At 42.5% G+C, this 16,056-nt stretch overlaps 1 protein-coding gene across 3 annotated transcripts in view; it reads right to left on the bottom strand.

Moving 5' to 3' along the window:
- The window catches only part of TLN2 (talin 2), a 144,382-nt gene that overhangs the window by 22,856 nt on the left and 105,470 nt on the right, over window positions 1–16,056 (bottom strand). For all 3 annotated transcript variants that reach the window (XM_036389867.2, XM_036389866.2, XM_036389868.2), the window contains 15 exons: window positions 15,551–15,712; window positions 14,321–14,461; window positions 13,034–13,215; window positions 12,486–12,618; window positions 10,976–11,077; window positions 10,068–10,238; window positions 9,314–9,460; window positions 8,336–8,437; window positions 6,917–7,036; window positions 5,251–5,397; window positions 4,341–4,507; window positions 3,467–3,650; window positions 2,720–2,845; window positions 2,313–2,429; window positions 129–314 (listed from right to left, as the gene is read on the bottom strand). In XM_036389867.2, coding sequence (XP_036245760.1) covers window positions 129–314; window positions 2,313–2,429; window positions 2,720–2,845; window positions 3,467–3,650; window positions 4,341–4,507; window positions 5,251–5,397; window positions 6,917–7,036; window positions 8,336–8,437; window positions 9,314–9,460; window positions 10,068–10,238; window positions 10,976–11,077; window positions 12,486–12,618; window positions 13,034–13,215; window positions 14,321–14,461; window positions 15,551–15,712 — 2,187 coding nt within the window. The remainder of the gene's footprint in view (window positions 1–128; window positions 315–2,312; window positions 2,430–2,719; window positions 2,846–3,466; window positions 3,651–4,340; window positions 4,508–5,250; window positions 5,398–6,916; window positions 7,037–8,335; window positions 8,438–9,313; window positions 9,461–10,067; window positions 10,239–10,975; window positions 11,078–12,485; window positions 12,619–13,033; window positions 13,216–14,320; window positions 14,462–15,550; window positions 15,713–16,056) is intronic.

The following is a 16,056-nucleotide window of genomic DNA, read 5'->3' as shown; positions in this document are numbered from 1 at the left end:
TTTCCTTAAAATGATCTTAACTTTCTCATATGACAAGCAGAAAACTGAACAAAACACATCACGATCTATGGCTTTAGAGGCACACAAACACAAGGAGATCAACGCTAGGCAAGGAAGGGAAGGTTTACCTTACAGGCTGTTAGCATGTCAGCTACTGCTTTGCGGCTGAGATTTGCTGTGGCAATCACATCCTCCTGCCTGCACGAGTTGCCAGCTGCCACAGCTTTGGCAGTTGCCATGGTGATCCCCTTCGTCATCCGGATGGATTCCTCAGGTGATGATGTCTTCTCTGGAACCTCGCTGGACTGAAACACCTGAAAGTGAAAGCACAAGGCAAGTGTGATAGCAGTCAAGTCAAAGCTGAACAACCATGAGAGAGAGACAGCAAAAGGAAGCAGCCTGTGAACAGCAGGAAATTAGAAACATCTCTGGAGTACTTGGATATCGTTGCTGCTTGTCAGGGGCCTGGATCTGATGAACCTGCTCACCTGCACACACCAGAGAGGAACAAGAAGCTGAGGGAAGGAGACAATAAAAAAGGTTAAGCCATTCATCTCATCTGCATTTAACTACCCACAAGACAGTTACAGGCAGCTGTTCAGAGCCTTACCAGATGAAAAGAATTACTGTTCCTTTCTTATATTCTTTTCTCATCCTGATTGCTGTTTAGGCTGGTCTGCTCACATGAGGAGATCCTTCCCCTGCAGAGGCTGGACCCTACCCAGTGCTTGTTGATAGCACAGAGCAGTGGAGACTGAGAACATCACCACTAAAATATTCAAATGTGTCTTAAAAAAGCAGAGGTGGAGCGTTGTCTCTGAGGCTATATTTAGTCTCCCTTAGAAACCTGAAGATAGAATTTTGCAGGGTGAATAATGTGAAAATAGTTCAAATTACCTGACAATACATAAATTCTGGAATACAGGAACTGTGGGAAGGTGTAGGTAACAAGAGCTGCACAACCTTACTTTGATCACGTATTTTCTTTTCCCAAGCTTTAGTCTGTATTTGCTTGCCTTTCTTTTAATGTACAGCCTGTATTTGCTTGCCATTCTTTTACTGTGCAGGGGCAATTTGGAGTGCACAATTAATCAGGAGGTTTCTTGACCACACACAGTGCAACCTAAGCAGGCCAGTGGTTTCAGAATGCAAATGTCTGGACAAAAATGAGCCTGGTCTATCCTGTGCTCCTGGTAAATCAGTTTTTCACTTCCTCTTTCCAGAAACAGAAGCAATGTTAAAAAATGAATTCTAGTTATGCATGCAAAGACATCCCTCAGTGTTGCTCAGAGTCAGCCCCTGGAATTCCAGATCAAGCCTGACACATTTTCTTGAGTACCTGTGTGCCACCCTCTGTTCTCCCCATGAATGAGATGGCAGCACCACAAGCAGAGGTCCATCCCTCTGCAGTGCTGACAAAAGCAAGAGGAACACTTCAAACAGATACCAACCAAACTGAGAAAGATGTGCTAACCCAGTGACAGATCTGAACAGGTTTTAGCTCAGTTATAGGATAGGATGTAACAGCCAGGCCTTCATGAGGATACACAACAGTAACTTGTGAGATAATGTACAGAACATGCCTGATCAGGAACCACATCAGGAGGTTTTATGACTGCCATATGAATTCCCAATGATTATGAACAGATAGTTAAAAATAAAATATTTTAAAATAAATTTCCTCATTACAACAGCTTTGCTCACACAGTGAAAAGTGGATCTTTGATGGAGAGCATTTGACAAGACAAAATGGTGCCACAGTGCAGTTATGGTGTAAGAATTGCTAATTCATAGCCTACACAACAAGGCATTTCCTGCTGAAGACTGTGTCTACAGGCTTTGTTTAACAAAAAGGGACTGTAAGTAAAGGAAGGAAGAAATCAGGCTTCTTCACAATCATGCAGATATTAATTTATGTCAATCACTACTATGCTAGTAAAAAACTCTAACTATACTTCTATGTCTTAAAGAGGAAGGAAAACAATTGTCATGGTACAACACCTGATTTGACAGAGAATTGCACACTATCAGTAACTCCTGCTCACACAGGATATCCATAGCAGGCCATGTATCACAGGTACAATCATTCCATAATAAGGGAAAAATAGAAACAAGTTTCAACTGCAGACACAGTATGAGAGTGATGTTGAGGAGACACTACCAAAGCCAGGATGAAAAAAAAGTGAACAGCATCAGATCAGAAAACAATATCTGTACTGAAAGTTGAAGGTCTAATGAAAAAGGAAGCAGCTGCTCTCAGCTTTCTGTAAGGACACACTTGCAAAAGCCACGACAGCAATTCAGTTCTGTACCGTGAGCTCCTGTTTGATGTACTCAATTGTGGCCTCAAGGGCTCTTGTCCCTCGAGTAGCTTCATCTTCTACTGCTTTAACAGTCTTCAAGAGGGATGTGACATTTGTTACCATCACCTGAAGAGGAGAGAAGCAAAGCAAAAAAATAACATGTGAATCCTTCCTCCTGTTTTCAGGGTATGGAGCAAGGCAAGCTGGGAAGCATGGTTATTTCTAATAGGACCTAAGAGACTTCATGAATTCTGCTTGTTACAGGACTAAATACCAACTCTTGTGTTGGCCATGATACCATGATAATTAAACAAATAAAGGCGTTTTCAGGCAATTAGAAATTGCTGAAGTTCCACATGTTTATCAAATGTGATTGCTCAGACACTTGCAAATAAAATTTAAGACTAAGGTTTTACCTTGGCAGCACCTTTCAGCTGGTACATGGATGGATCATCTGCTGGTTTGCTGGCAGCTCCTTTGGTAGCACCAATGAGATCAGAAAGAGCCTTTGCAACATCCTTGATAGCATTGATCAGAACAACCTATGGAATGAGAAATAGTCATAAGGCTCAGGCAATAAAGAGTGAGGGTGTGATTTTTAGAGCACAGCTAAAAAAATCTGTGTCTTTTTCAAACATCTGCAATATGCTTGCCTGCCTCCATTTTACTGAGATCCAAACAAGAAACTGAAGAAATATTAGGGATTATCCACATGAAAAAGTTGTGGAGTTAATTGAAAAACAAGACACATCTAGCTGGAGAATGGCAAGAGTTTGTCAGCCTACACAAATAATACACAGCACAGTCCAGACATAAGCTGGATAAGCAGCTTTAAAGACCTGCAAGCTCTTCAGAACAAAACTGCAATGAGCCAGAGTTCCAATCACAAGTTAGTAAAAATGAGCCAAATACTTTGCCAGAAGCATCCCAGCTGGAACACAGCAGTGAAATAAAAGCAGAAGGATTACACAAAGCCCTGACTAGTTCCAATCAATGCTTGAGCCTTTTGACTGTATTCTAAACAAGTGATATCTGAGTAAACCCAAAAAACTCCCAGAGAAGATGAACCATATTGTGGTTTTTAAAAGCATTAAATCACACAAAGTTCTACCAAATGAAAACTGTTCTCTGTAAGAGTATCAGAAAATCTTAAAACTTCTCACCTGTGTTTCAGGATCATCAGATCCCAAGCTAGCTGCTCCCAATTTTACTACTTCAGCAAGCTGAGTGATGGTGTTAGCTGATGACTGAGCTGCTTGGGCCAGTTTGTCCTGACTTGAGGCAGCACCAGAAACCAACAATTTTGTGTCTTCAACTAAAGCTTTTGCTGTTTTCAGGATATTTTCCCTGTAGCAAAATAAGAGGAAGCAGGGAAGCAGTGGAAAAGGGGAAGAGGGGAAAAGAGTTATGGTGACTAACATGAAAGAGCTGATGTAAATCATCATAGCAATGTCCCTTCATAACATAACACAGGTCAAGGGTGTAAGTTAAAACAAACAAACAAACATTGAAACAGCAGCAGAGCATTTGGGGCAAATGCAGGGCAGTGTAATAAAATGAGCCCATCTTGAAAAGGAAGAGATTGGGCAGTAGCATCTGAGAGCATTGTATTTGAATGCTAAAAGAAAATCTGGCCATGCTGTGAGAGAAGTACCAGCTGATGAACATCCATAATAATCAGCATATTGTAAGAAAAACTAAAGTAATCACAGGTGAGGAAGGTAGAAGGAAGAATGGCAACATGAACAGAGAGGGTGTCCTGGTCAGGGTTCACCACCCCCTCCCACCCATATCTGTGCTTTGACATGTCAGGACAACAAATCCAAAGCAACATCTGGGTAAAAGAAGAAATAAGTATGCAGTTCACAAACAAGTCAAATCCCAGTTTTCCTATTCCTCCTCTCACTCCCCTGCCTCATTCAATTTCATTCACAGGAATCCAAAAAGGTAAAAATTTATCTCCATGTCCCAGTCTCTTCTGCCAGTTCCACTGTTCCCCTGGGCATGCACTCTTCCATCTTTTTCAGCAACACTGACCTGTGATCTGCAAATGATTCATTGTTCTCAGCATTAAGGGTTCCAGCAGTAGCAAACATGATAGTGGTGTCCAGATCTGCAATTATGCCAGACACAGCACTGGCTGCAGTAATACAGGCTTGTGTGCCTTTGTTCCCTGCCTGGAGGGCAGACAAAACCAAGGAGACCTAGAAACAGCAAAAAGCAACAAGGTGGTCATTGAGAGAAAATCGGTCCTGTGAATCATTACTACTCTCTTTATCAGCTTTACTTTAATTACAAGGTACATCTACCCCTGTCTAAATTTGGAATTGTCACTACTCCTGGGATACATCACGAACCTGCTACAGCTGAGAGCACATTCCCAAAGGCTGAACCAATGGTGTTTGGTGAGATCTGAAAACCGCTGGCACCAACTCTCAATGTTCATGTCCAATAAAAGGAGAGAGATGCCATCAAAAAGGTTCAACAAAACTACCCAGGCCATTTATTTGAAGGGGATGTTTCCAAGGAACAAAAAGCCCCAGAGTTTGAAGATGCAGTTCTAGGCAGTTACTTCTGTCCTAAAAGGGGAGAACACTGCTGCATAAACCACATGTCACTGACCAACCTCACAGTAACTGTGGCCAGGGAGTGCCCCATAAGGCACAAGAGCCATCTCACATCTTAGGAGATTGTTTTGGACCAATCTCCCTCTGAGATAGGAGGTTGAAGTTTTATTGCAAGGCCTGAGGAAGGACCAATCATGGGCTAACCTTGCACATGAACACTGAATGCTTGAAAGAGAAGCAAGACCTCTGGGTAATTCAGACACTATTGTACTACAGTGCAAAGTTAAAAGAAACACTTTCCAGAATCCAGTTTGACTGGTTTACTCCCAGTGGAAGCTGGGGAGACAAACACCATGGGCTGACAAGGAAAGCCATCCTACCTTTTCTGTGACAGCACGAGCACATTCTATCAACTCCCTTTTGGTGTAGCTGTCTGTAGGGCAAATCTGGAGAGCTCCAGCTTTTTGTACAAGAAAGATACACCCATGGCCAAGCTCCTGCACCCGAGTCCTGATCTGGAACCCAATCTAGATGGCACAGGGAAAAAGGAAGAAAGAAGAAAGCAAATAAATAAATGTCATGCTGGTACACTGCGTGGACAGAAATGGAAACACCATCTCTCTGGTGAATATTAATATTCTGCCACCACTATAACTTCTCCAAATATCAGAAAAAAAGCACAGATGTAATTCCATCTACACATGAAGCACAACCCTATAAAAGGTTCCCCGATGAAACAGGGCAGGAATGACTCAGAAAGAGAAGGGTAAGGCAGGTAACTGAGTCAAAGGGACATAATTCAAGCATGTGCAACTTCACATTTAAACAAGGCTACTTCACCATCCAGAACTGCCCTGTCAGCATGAGCTGTACTCAAGGTATGTTCAACAGGTAAAAGCACATGGTACTGTTCACTGCTGAAACTGGGTCAAAAAGTAGGTAAGTATGTGATTCTCTTTGCTTGGTTTTGAACCTTGCACAGTCTTCACTCTCCAGAATCAATCACATCCATGTAGAGCACTGAAATGGGGAAAATCCTGCTACTACTTCTGATTTATTAATAATCCCACATCCTAAGACGTGCAGTCCCTGTTTTGAAACATGATAGCTGTAGTCCCTGCATGTATGCCCTCGTTCCAGTGTGATTTGGGATTAATAAATGAGCAGGAATCACAGCCATTAGTATCACAAATGGAATTATTTTAACCTCAGGCAGAAAGTAACATGCAGAAATCGTAATTCAATTTAACAATATTGAGCCAAGTCCAAGGCATTGCTTTTCATGTAGCTGCTGAGCACAAAACACTTAAGTTTATCAGCAGGATGTGTAAGCACAAAGTCAAAAACTATTTAAAAGACTTTTATGTAGATAATCTGATCTATCTGGAGAAGGTGAGATACCCTCTACCCCATCTTGACAAAGTTTGTCTATGCTCCAGTAAGAAGAGAGGGGTGAAAGGGCTGTGCAGTTGTGCTCAGAGAAGATGCAGCAACTCCCACAACAGGTTAATGCCACTGAGGTGAACAGCCAGTCCTCCTCACAGAGCACGAGGCAAGTAAGGCAACTTCTCCCTCATCACATTGCAACTCTGAGCTATGGAGGATGTCCTTCAGCAAAAGACACTTGTGCTCCAACTGCTTGCATCAATCTCACTTTTAGGATAACAAGTTATACTTAAAATCACTTACAGGCAAGATAAAAAAGGCATATAAATATTTGTAACTTGTCAAAACATGCAAGATTGAAGGAAAGCCACATAGTAACAAGTTAAGAGTTTCAAGAGTTTTCATTGTATTTGCAAGTTGCCTGTAAGTGAAAGCCCCAAGTAATTTAGGAGGTTCTGTTGTGGTCTATGGAATTATCCACTTTTATCCCGAGCTCTTTCTTTCTAAAGCCAGACAGAGGTTTTGACAACGGGTCTCTGTTTTTTGACTGGGCAATTCTTACAACAAGGCTTGTCACCTTTACTGTGTTCTTCACAGTAAAAGAACACCCTTGTTAACACCACCATGTACAGGGAATAAAGAGGTCTAAAAACTGCAGACCTCCTCTGGTTCTGCCGTAGCTGCAGCCATTCGGCCCTGCAGAGCCAAATGCCCATAGTCATTGGTCATTTGCGATGCCAGTCCTCCCAGCTCCTCCGGGTTAGTAACCGACTTAGTCATCTGCAAAAAGAACACAGGCAAGAGAAACAGAAAATTGACAGGCATGAGAACAACTTGTTAATACACCCCAGATTAGAAGCACACTCATCTGTTTGGCCACGCTGATAAAGTGGGGTAATCCTCTTGCCACGGAAGGGACATGTCCTCCAGCAAGAATTCCAGAGGAAACCCAAGCAAACATGCTTTATTAGAGTCATGGCAACTGGGCAGTTGCTGCAGACACCGAGGAATCCAAGAGCAGCAGTTAGAGCCAGTACTTCACTCTGACACAGAGGGGCCATTGGCCAGGCACAGCTATTCAGGCTGGGAAGGAAAGTGGGGTTTGTGTGCCACAGCCATCTCATTTTGTCAAAGCTGAGCTAATCCCCATCAGCCTCAGCTGAGATGTGGAAGCATGGAAATGGAAAAAATCTGAGGACCAATGTAAAACACATCTCAGATGAGGGAACAGGATAGAGAAGAAATAGGCAGGATGACACAGAATGTCTCAGTAGAATGTCAGTGCAAATAACTGAATCTCTCTTTAGAAAATTCCTATCTTTTAACAGAGATCGTTCTTCTGTCTCAAATTAATGTAAGTACAAGCAATGGAGGCCCATTCCTGGGAAAAAACTAGTTTTAGACCAATTTCTACTGTCATAGATAGCAGAATCATGGACCTGTCTTGACTGCAAGAGCAATCGCCTTCATGAAAAGTCCTGTGTGTAGCACTCACAGTCACCTCAACTCCCTCAACAACAAATGAGCAATGCATTACTCTGAAACAAGTCAAGAACAATCTCAATTCAACAGGTGTGACTTTTTTCTTCTTTTAAACCCAGGATGAGTCATAGAAATGAAAGAAAAGGACAGTGTGGGATGTGGATCTGCATTCATTCATGAGGCATTACAGAGCTCTGAAAACACTGATGGTATTTCACTGGCTACATGAAACAGTAAGTGTGAAAAAGTATCCCAAAGTCACTGATAAACAAAAAGTGGCATTTCAGCCCAGTTAAATGGGCTGATGAAAAAAATGTGGTTTTCCTTTAATTTCCCCTCAAAAATGATCCAAATAAAGAGCTTTTGTGCAGAAGAGCCACAATATAATCCAGGGCTCCTCCTGTAGAGGACCCCTCCATGATCACACCACTAAGATGCAAGAGTCAAATCAACAAGATCATCACTCCTTTTGCTCCATTACCCCAAAAGAGATGAGGTTATTGAAAATTTGATGATCAAGAGTGTCTCAACACTGCACAAATAATTCCATGGTCCTTGTGTACACAGAGTTTGGACCCTGTCAAGGTAATTTCTTACCATTTCCTGTGCTGTAACAGCAATGGCTTTAGAATATTTCACCACAGTGGTCTGATAATCAACAAAAGTTCCTTTTGGATCTGGAGGTGTACCTTCATCCAGCTGCAAGACAAAGGGAAGACCACAGCATTAAAAAGTCACAATAAACAGCATACCTTACAGGCAACAGTAAAATTGTATTATATATTCAATTCTGTGATCTCCTCTCTCAAGATACACAAGTGAAAAAAGTGCACCAGGATGTACAGAGAAGCTCAGCAAATACTTGAGCCCAGGTTATGAGCATGGGAGATGAAGAGAATGTACAGGGCAAAGTACATTCAAGGTTTTGGAGCATGAGGTTTGCTTCTCATGCAAGATCAAACAATCTGCTCTTCTCATGCAAGATCAAACAATCTGCTCTTCTCAGCTAACAGAGAAAGGTGCAACAGTTACAAACCAAAACGTTCATGACAGAAGATAATGTAAGATTTCTTTATATGCTAAAGTCTTTAATCTTTAAGTCAGGATAGGAAAAGCCAAATATTTGGATTGAACTTCTGTACACTTTGCAACTACACATCTTCAGTAGAATGCATTACACAGCACAGCAGAGCATTTCAGGCTTTGCCATCTCCTCTGAAAGTAACTTGCTTCAAGGTTGGCCTGCTGTTTATTTAAGAGACTAACATGAAAGATAAGGGGAAAAAAAAGGAAGCAAAAATAAGATGTCACTTGACCTAAGATGATAATTGAATGCCAGAATATTACAGAACAAATATTTTGTAGGAATTCTACTGACAGGTACCATGTAGGTTGTAAACGTGAGCATCATGACCCAAATCAGTTTTATTTTACAATATGCAAAATCAAATAATCTTCAGGTTTCCTGTGACATTTCATGACTGAACACTAAATCAACACCAGTTTGTCCAAAGCTCTGCAATGTGGATCAGCTTTCAAACACAAAGTGAGAAAGGGGTTTCTTTCTATGCTCACCTTGGTCATTGCCTCTGCAATCGAGTCTACCATTCCTCCAACCATGCCAACTTCACTTGCAGCTTCATTTAAAGTGACCATGATGTCATCCACAGCCTCCTTCATCAGCTGTGCAGCCTCAGTGATGGCATCGTGAGTGTGAGATGCCTGGAGGACACAGAATGAGAGAACCAAGATAGTCAGAGATGTTCTCTCTGCAAAACAATGTGTGAATCAGAAGTGTAAGGAATTAAAACAGTAAAGGCACTGGAAAAAACACTTCTGGGCAAAGATGACAAGTAAAAACACTGCAGCAAAGCAGACAGAACAGACCTTGGTAACTCCTACAAGGAGCTGTGACACTTTCAGCCTCAGGTGCCACAGTCTTTTTAAATGTCCTCTAAAGACAGCAGCTCTCTGTAAGTCACCAATGGCACCTGAGTTATGTAATGCTGTGTAATGCTGCTCTTTCCTGCCAAGGGTCCCCAAACCATTGGGCCATGCACCAGACAAGCCCTGCTTTTTAACCCTCTGCTTTCTCTAAGAGAGCCCAGATTGCTGCTGTCATACCCTGACTTTGTGTCCCCTGAGACAATGCTGTGAGAAGAATGGAATCCTGTCTTGGAGAAATGTGTCCACTCTCAGGAGACACCAGGAGAGCTGTCACTGGCACTTGGACTGCAAACATATCCCTTGACTGTACAGCAGGTACGTGCTGGGTTTTCTGCCATTCTTGCCTTCCTCTCTCACCCTTAATGCCACACTAGCAGCTTACCTTGGGGTTTCCTCCCCCTTCTTTGGCAGCATACAGTATCTGTAAGGCAGATTCTGCTAGAGTCTTGCTCTGGTCCAACACAGTCATCTGCTGCTGATGATTCAGTGTCTTGGATGCCACACCAACTGCAGCTGAAACAAGGGGTTCGAAGTAACTTGCCAGCTGTGTGACCTGAGAAAGCCAGAAGAACCCCAGGAAGCCATTAACCACACTTCTCAGGTGAAACAGAGAAAACACATTCCCTGCTTACCACTGGGACGTGGGTTAGCTCAAGGAGCACAATGCTTCTGCACTGTACAGCACTGGGTTTGGATCATGTGCCCAGGGATTGGGTCTCCCCTCACTGCCCAACTGCTTTGCAAAGCCACAGGTCTCCTCCTCCACAAGCACATGGCCCCTTGAGGTTACATCAAACTGTTCAAGACTGTCACAGGAGCCACATGCTATAAAAGAGCATCCCTGAAAAGCATCTCCTCTGGGCAAGGGAGGAACCTCAATCTTTGTTGTCTCTCAAGAATATACAGGATGAGAACTTGCTATGTGAGAAACTTCTAAATCTTGCAATAACCATGGTAAAGATGCTTTTGGTATGTGCATTCTAACATTTGTTTTTTTGGACAGACATCCTACAAGCATGAGCTACTTACACTCTATATAACAGAGGAGAGGGAGACATTTACACAAAGCCCCTCACCAAAAACCTCAATAAGAATTTCTCCCCTCTGGCCCAAAATGTAAAAAGGTTTATTTGGTCTTGGCTCCGAGTATTTGAAAATTCCATTTTTTTTTCTTACTACAAATGTGTTCTTCTGCTCTCCCATAGGAAGGGAAACTGCCATCAAACTGGGGTCTTCCCTGACACTCAGCTGTCCAAGCTCTCAAATGCCTCTGTCGTGGCAGGACAGTACCTTGTGCCCCAGCTGAGCTGCCTCTCCCCGAGCTGCAGTGGCTATGGGATCAATGAGGTGGCCAATTTCCTGTACAACTGACGTCAGCTGCTCCTGTAGGGCCTAAAAGAGAGAGAGAGAAATTGCCAGTTGCTATCAGAGCTGTTCTCCCACCTGACAATCACCCTTGGACCAGCCAACATCCTCAAAGCTGTTCAAGTGACCTGCTATGGCAGAATGCAGAAATCCACACTGCTAGTTTTTCTCACATGCTGGCTCATCTCTTCTCCCTTATCCTCTTTCAACAACAGCAACCCTGAGATGGGCCTGCTCCTCTTAGGTTTATATGACAGATCTGGGGAGAGAGTGCTGACACCAGCAAACTCAGGGCTAGGTGTTCTTTCTCACTGCGATGTGATTAAGGACCCCTCCTGACACCTCCCAAGCTACTTTTGCCCTGCCAAAGATTTAGTATCACTGCACCAGTCTGAAGACTGTCAGGAGCACTGATTTAAGTGTGAAGAGACATTTTTCAAAGCAAAAAATACAATGCAAGAGCAAAAAACTCTGCCACAGATTTTGAAGCAAGTGGGACAAGTCCACGGGCAAAGGAAAAATGTCACATCTCTGAAGGACAGAGATGAGGAGTGACCTCCTGATTACAATCTGCAGGACAGGAGTAAACACATTAAAAGCATATTAATGGCCTGGTCAAGACATAAATACTGGCTTTTAATTCAGAGGCACTTGATGTCTTGGCAGCCATCAGGATTAAGGTCACTCTCATGATAGGGAACAGAAAAAAAAATATTTTTGCCCTTTGTTACATTCCTTTACTGCTTTATAACTGCCATTTTTGGTAACATTTACTTCAGTTTAACATGGTGAACACAGTAACTGCATTTCAATTAAAATGAATGATAACATATTTCCTGCAATGACTTTTTTTGCACAGCTTCATTTGGTCTGACATGTTTCCAGTATGCAGTGTTACAGCCCGAAGGAACCACTCCAATAAAGATGTCATTTTCATTTCAAGAAACAACAGTGTGAAAAGACATAAATACCAAGACGAGAATCTCAGTGTGAGGGCAGAGAAGGAAGCTTTCTTAAAGTGAACATATCAATATCAACTTCAAATCTCACTTATCAAAGGACAAACTAGGCATTAAGAATAAAGAACATTGACACTTATGTCACTGGACTTCTAGTAATAGATCAGCTTCCAAAACAAATTTATTAAGAATCTTCAGAACCTAATCCTGGCTTCCACATGGCAAGGCACCACAAAAACTCTATCAGTCTGTCCTCTCAGCATAGGAAGTAAGAGCAATACGTGGGTGGCAGTAAAAAATAACTACTTTCACCCCTACTACTCCCTGGTGATTTTGGGATCTTTGAAGAAGTGATACACTTTTGTCTGGGTATGACTTTGCCTAGAAAGACCCCAGTAAGGACATTTGCCCCCTCACTGGCAGTGGATTGTGCTGTGGCTGAGCAGCAGGGGGTCCAGCACTGCTCTCTGCCTCACCTCCACAGAGATGTCGTCCCTGGTGGCCAGGCTCTGGCTCACAGCCGCCAGCGAGGCCTGCTCAATGTCCCTGATGCACCTGTTGATGCCATCGATGGAGAAATCACATTCACGCTGCCCTGGGGCCTTGTCCCTGCAAGACAAACACTCAGCTGAGCATGGTGGCAAGGAGCAGGGTCTTTCCTGAATGCACACAGGACCTCTTAAAAGAAAGACACAAAAAAACCCCAAAAAACCTATTTCCCGCATGTTGCCACACGATCTACATGGAGGTAATATCAGCTAATGTTCATTCTCCTCAGCATTCTTTATTACATTTACCTTAGAGTGAAGTGGGGGTGGAACCAGAGAAGGAGAACAGAACACAAACACAGAACAGCCCTGTGCTGCAGCGTGCTGCAGTCATCAATTATGATTAAACACCCAGTGTAACTGGGGAGATATTGTGCATCACAGAGTAATTTCCATCAGAGAAAAACAACACAGTGCTAATGGCCATATGGCATTTTTCTTTCTGAACAGCTGCTCAATTGCTACGAAAGACATACCTGATAGAGGTAATAAGACTCTTGATAGAATCTGAGACTGTATGGGAATGCCCTGCTAGTACAGACCATGTAGGAGGGTCTTTGGGATTGATAGCCAGAGAACGGGCAGTTTTGATCAATAAAGATGAGCTCTCCAACATTGTCCTAGCAGAAACCAGAATTGGCTCCTGTGCTTGTGATCCCTGTGGTAAGGATGGTATAAGAACAGAAGGAACATCTGAATTATTGTTCGAGTTCATCCACACTTTCTGCTCCTAAAAGTCTATTGAATTAGCAGCATTAAAATGGAATTATAATCCCCTCCATTGTACTATTATATTCACAGATAGTCAACACAGAAACAGAACAAAAATAATCAGTCCAACAGCTTTCTCTGAAACATAATTAAGAAATATGTCTCAAGAAATGCATTTTCCAGCTGAGAAACAATGACTTGTCTAGTTGCAGACTACAGAAATATCATTGAAAATACACTTTGTCACAAAAACTCTTGTCATCAACAGACGTGCCCTTTCCCCAGTCAGACTAACTCCAAGTGATGACTGATGACTCTTGACTGGGTTATCATCTGTGAATCCATTTTATTTTATAATCTGATAAACCCAGGTACCACAGACCTGGAGGACACATTCAGATTTCAGTTACAGCCCCACAGCTGTAAGACTGCAACAGCTGCTGCATCATCTGATATTGCCATCTGGATCAGAGCCTGACAAAAGCAAGAAGCAGCCCTTGGAGGGCCAGTAACAATACATGACCTCTACTCTAAAGCTTTTACAGAGCTTGAGGGGTTTGCTTTTTTATCTTTTCCCTGTGAAAAAACCCCAAACCCAGTGAATCCTTTATTAGTCTCTTCACATTCTACTCTGCTGTAGTTACATAGTTTGAGGATGAAGAACTTGAGGGCAAAAAGGAAAAAACCCAGCAACTTCCCTTTGATTCTTGTCAGAACTAGCTAGATTCCATTTGTTAAAACTGCTCTTGAGGGAAAACAAAAGGGATATTTACAATTATATGGCATGGAAGGATCCAGCTACTAAAACATGCAAATCCCCTGTGCTGTATGGCTTTGCTAACAGCAGACTTGCAGCATTTACTGTAGCCAAACTGTGCATCCTACTGTAGGAAAGCCAAGGTCAGAGGTTACACACAAGACAGCAGAATGCCCTGAGAACACCCAGAAACCCAAGGAAATACTTTGGGGTCTTTACACTCACTCTCTCCCAACATGTGATTAATTCAGCATTTTCAGCTTTTGGAGGATGGAAATGCAGTATCCTGCCTTACCTCAGTGCTGATCTGTGCTGGGATGCTGACAAATTCTGGGTTTGAAGCAAACGCTGTCAAATTTTCCACAGCCTCTATTAAAGGTGCAGTGGCAGTTCTGCACTTGTTGCGGTTCTCCTCCGAGAAATCTCCATCCAGTGCCTGGAAATGAAATCAGGACTGAGCTCTGTCTGAGCAGGTCTCTTCAGCAAAATGGAAGGGAGATGGCTTAAGTCTTCCTAGTTTTAAACCACTGCATGTTGAGGATATTTGAAAGCTCCTTCATAAACCAGATTGATGGAAAGAATGTGATCTTTCAGGAGTGTTTCCTTCCTCAGCTGGTTCCTGACCCTAAACTTTAAACTGCTGCAGGTTTTCTGTCACTGCACTCTGATGAATCTCTCAGGTCTCTCTCTGATGAGACTCAAGTCTCTCAAGTGCCCCAGGACCTCACACTCCAAAGGGTGGAAGGGGCTAACTCCCACCTTTTTGTGGTTTGTGAAGGTGCTTGTTTTCTATGGACTGATTTTGAAAATTCTTAGTTATTTCTGTTTTAAGCAAACCAGTAATATATTGCTCTCATTTTCACCCAAGCCAACTGATCTCTCTCACAATCAGAATAAACATTTCAGCTAATGAAATCAGATTAGATCAGTTAATGGCTTCCAGAAGGGTTCGGAATTGTGAATTCTCCACAGCTTCACAAGCATTACCTCTGCTTGCATGAGAAAAACCTACTCCCTACCAAACTGCTGGAAGGAATCTGGAAAAGAAAAGGTTACTATTAACAAGAGACTACTAGCAACATAAATGGCTTGGTACCCACTATTATTTATTTCCTTTTTTCCCCTCTACTGTTAAGTTAAAGCTGTCAGAAACAGCACCAAAAACCTCCACATACTGGGGAACTTAACACCATAAAAAACCTTCACATTCAGTTGCTTGCAGATTATTCTTATGCAAGCCCATTAAATACATCAATCCCATCATACTGGATGGGCCAGCTGCCTCTCCTAATATTAAAACTGCCCAATTTTTTTCAACTTGAATTCAGCAGTTATGCCATTGAACATATTTTCCAATTCAGATCTTCAAAAGTTTAATTAGTGATTTTTTAAAGCATGCATGCCCAAGAATATAAAAAGATATTTATAACTGTTCTGATTTTGTCTCAACAGGGGGGAAAAACCAAACAAGAAAACCCTCTAAATCACAAAGGAAGAAGAAAGCACAACTGAGCAGCATTTGTACCTTGATAGTTTTAACCAGGTTAGCAGTGCTGTTTGCAACTTCCTTGGCAGATTGCACAAAGTGTCTCTTGGCAACAGGATTTGCTGTTTTTGATGAAGCAATGCGACAGGCGTTGCACAGAGCAGACGTGTGTTTGGCCACGATGGTGGCAGCTGATAAGACCTGGAAAAAACAGCACAGAACAGGCACAATGTTTAGGATCTGTAAAAACCAGCCCAGAACAGGTACAATGCTTAGGATCTGTAAAAACCAGCCCAGAACAGGCACAATGTTTAGGACCTAGAAAAACCAGCCCAGAACAGGCACAATGTTTAGGATCTGTAAAAACCAGCACAGAATAGGTACAATGTTTAGGATCTGTAAAAACCAGCACAGAACAGGCACAATGTTTAGGTCCTGTAAAAACCAGCCCAGAACAGGCACAATGTTTAGGACCTGGAAAAACCAGCCCAGAACAGGCACAATGTTTAGGATCTGTAAAAACCAGCCCAGAACAGGCACAATGT

The sequence above is a fragment of the Molothrus ater genome, chromosome 13 (genome assembly GCF_012460135.2).
Source record: "Molothrus ater isolate BHLD 08-10-18 breed brown headed cowbird chromosome 13, BPBGC_Mater_1.1, whole genome shotgun sequence".
NCBI lineage: Eukaryota > Metazoa > Chordata > Aves > Passeriformes > Icteridae > Molothrus > Molothrus ater.
This window is presented reverse-complemented; position numbering and strand designations above follow the sequence as displayed.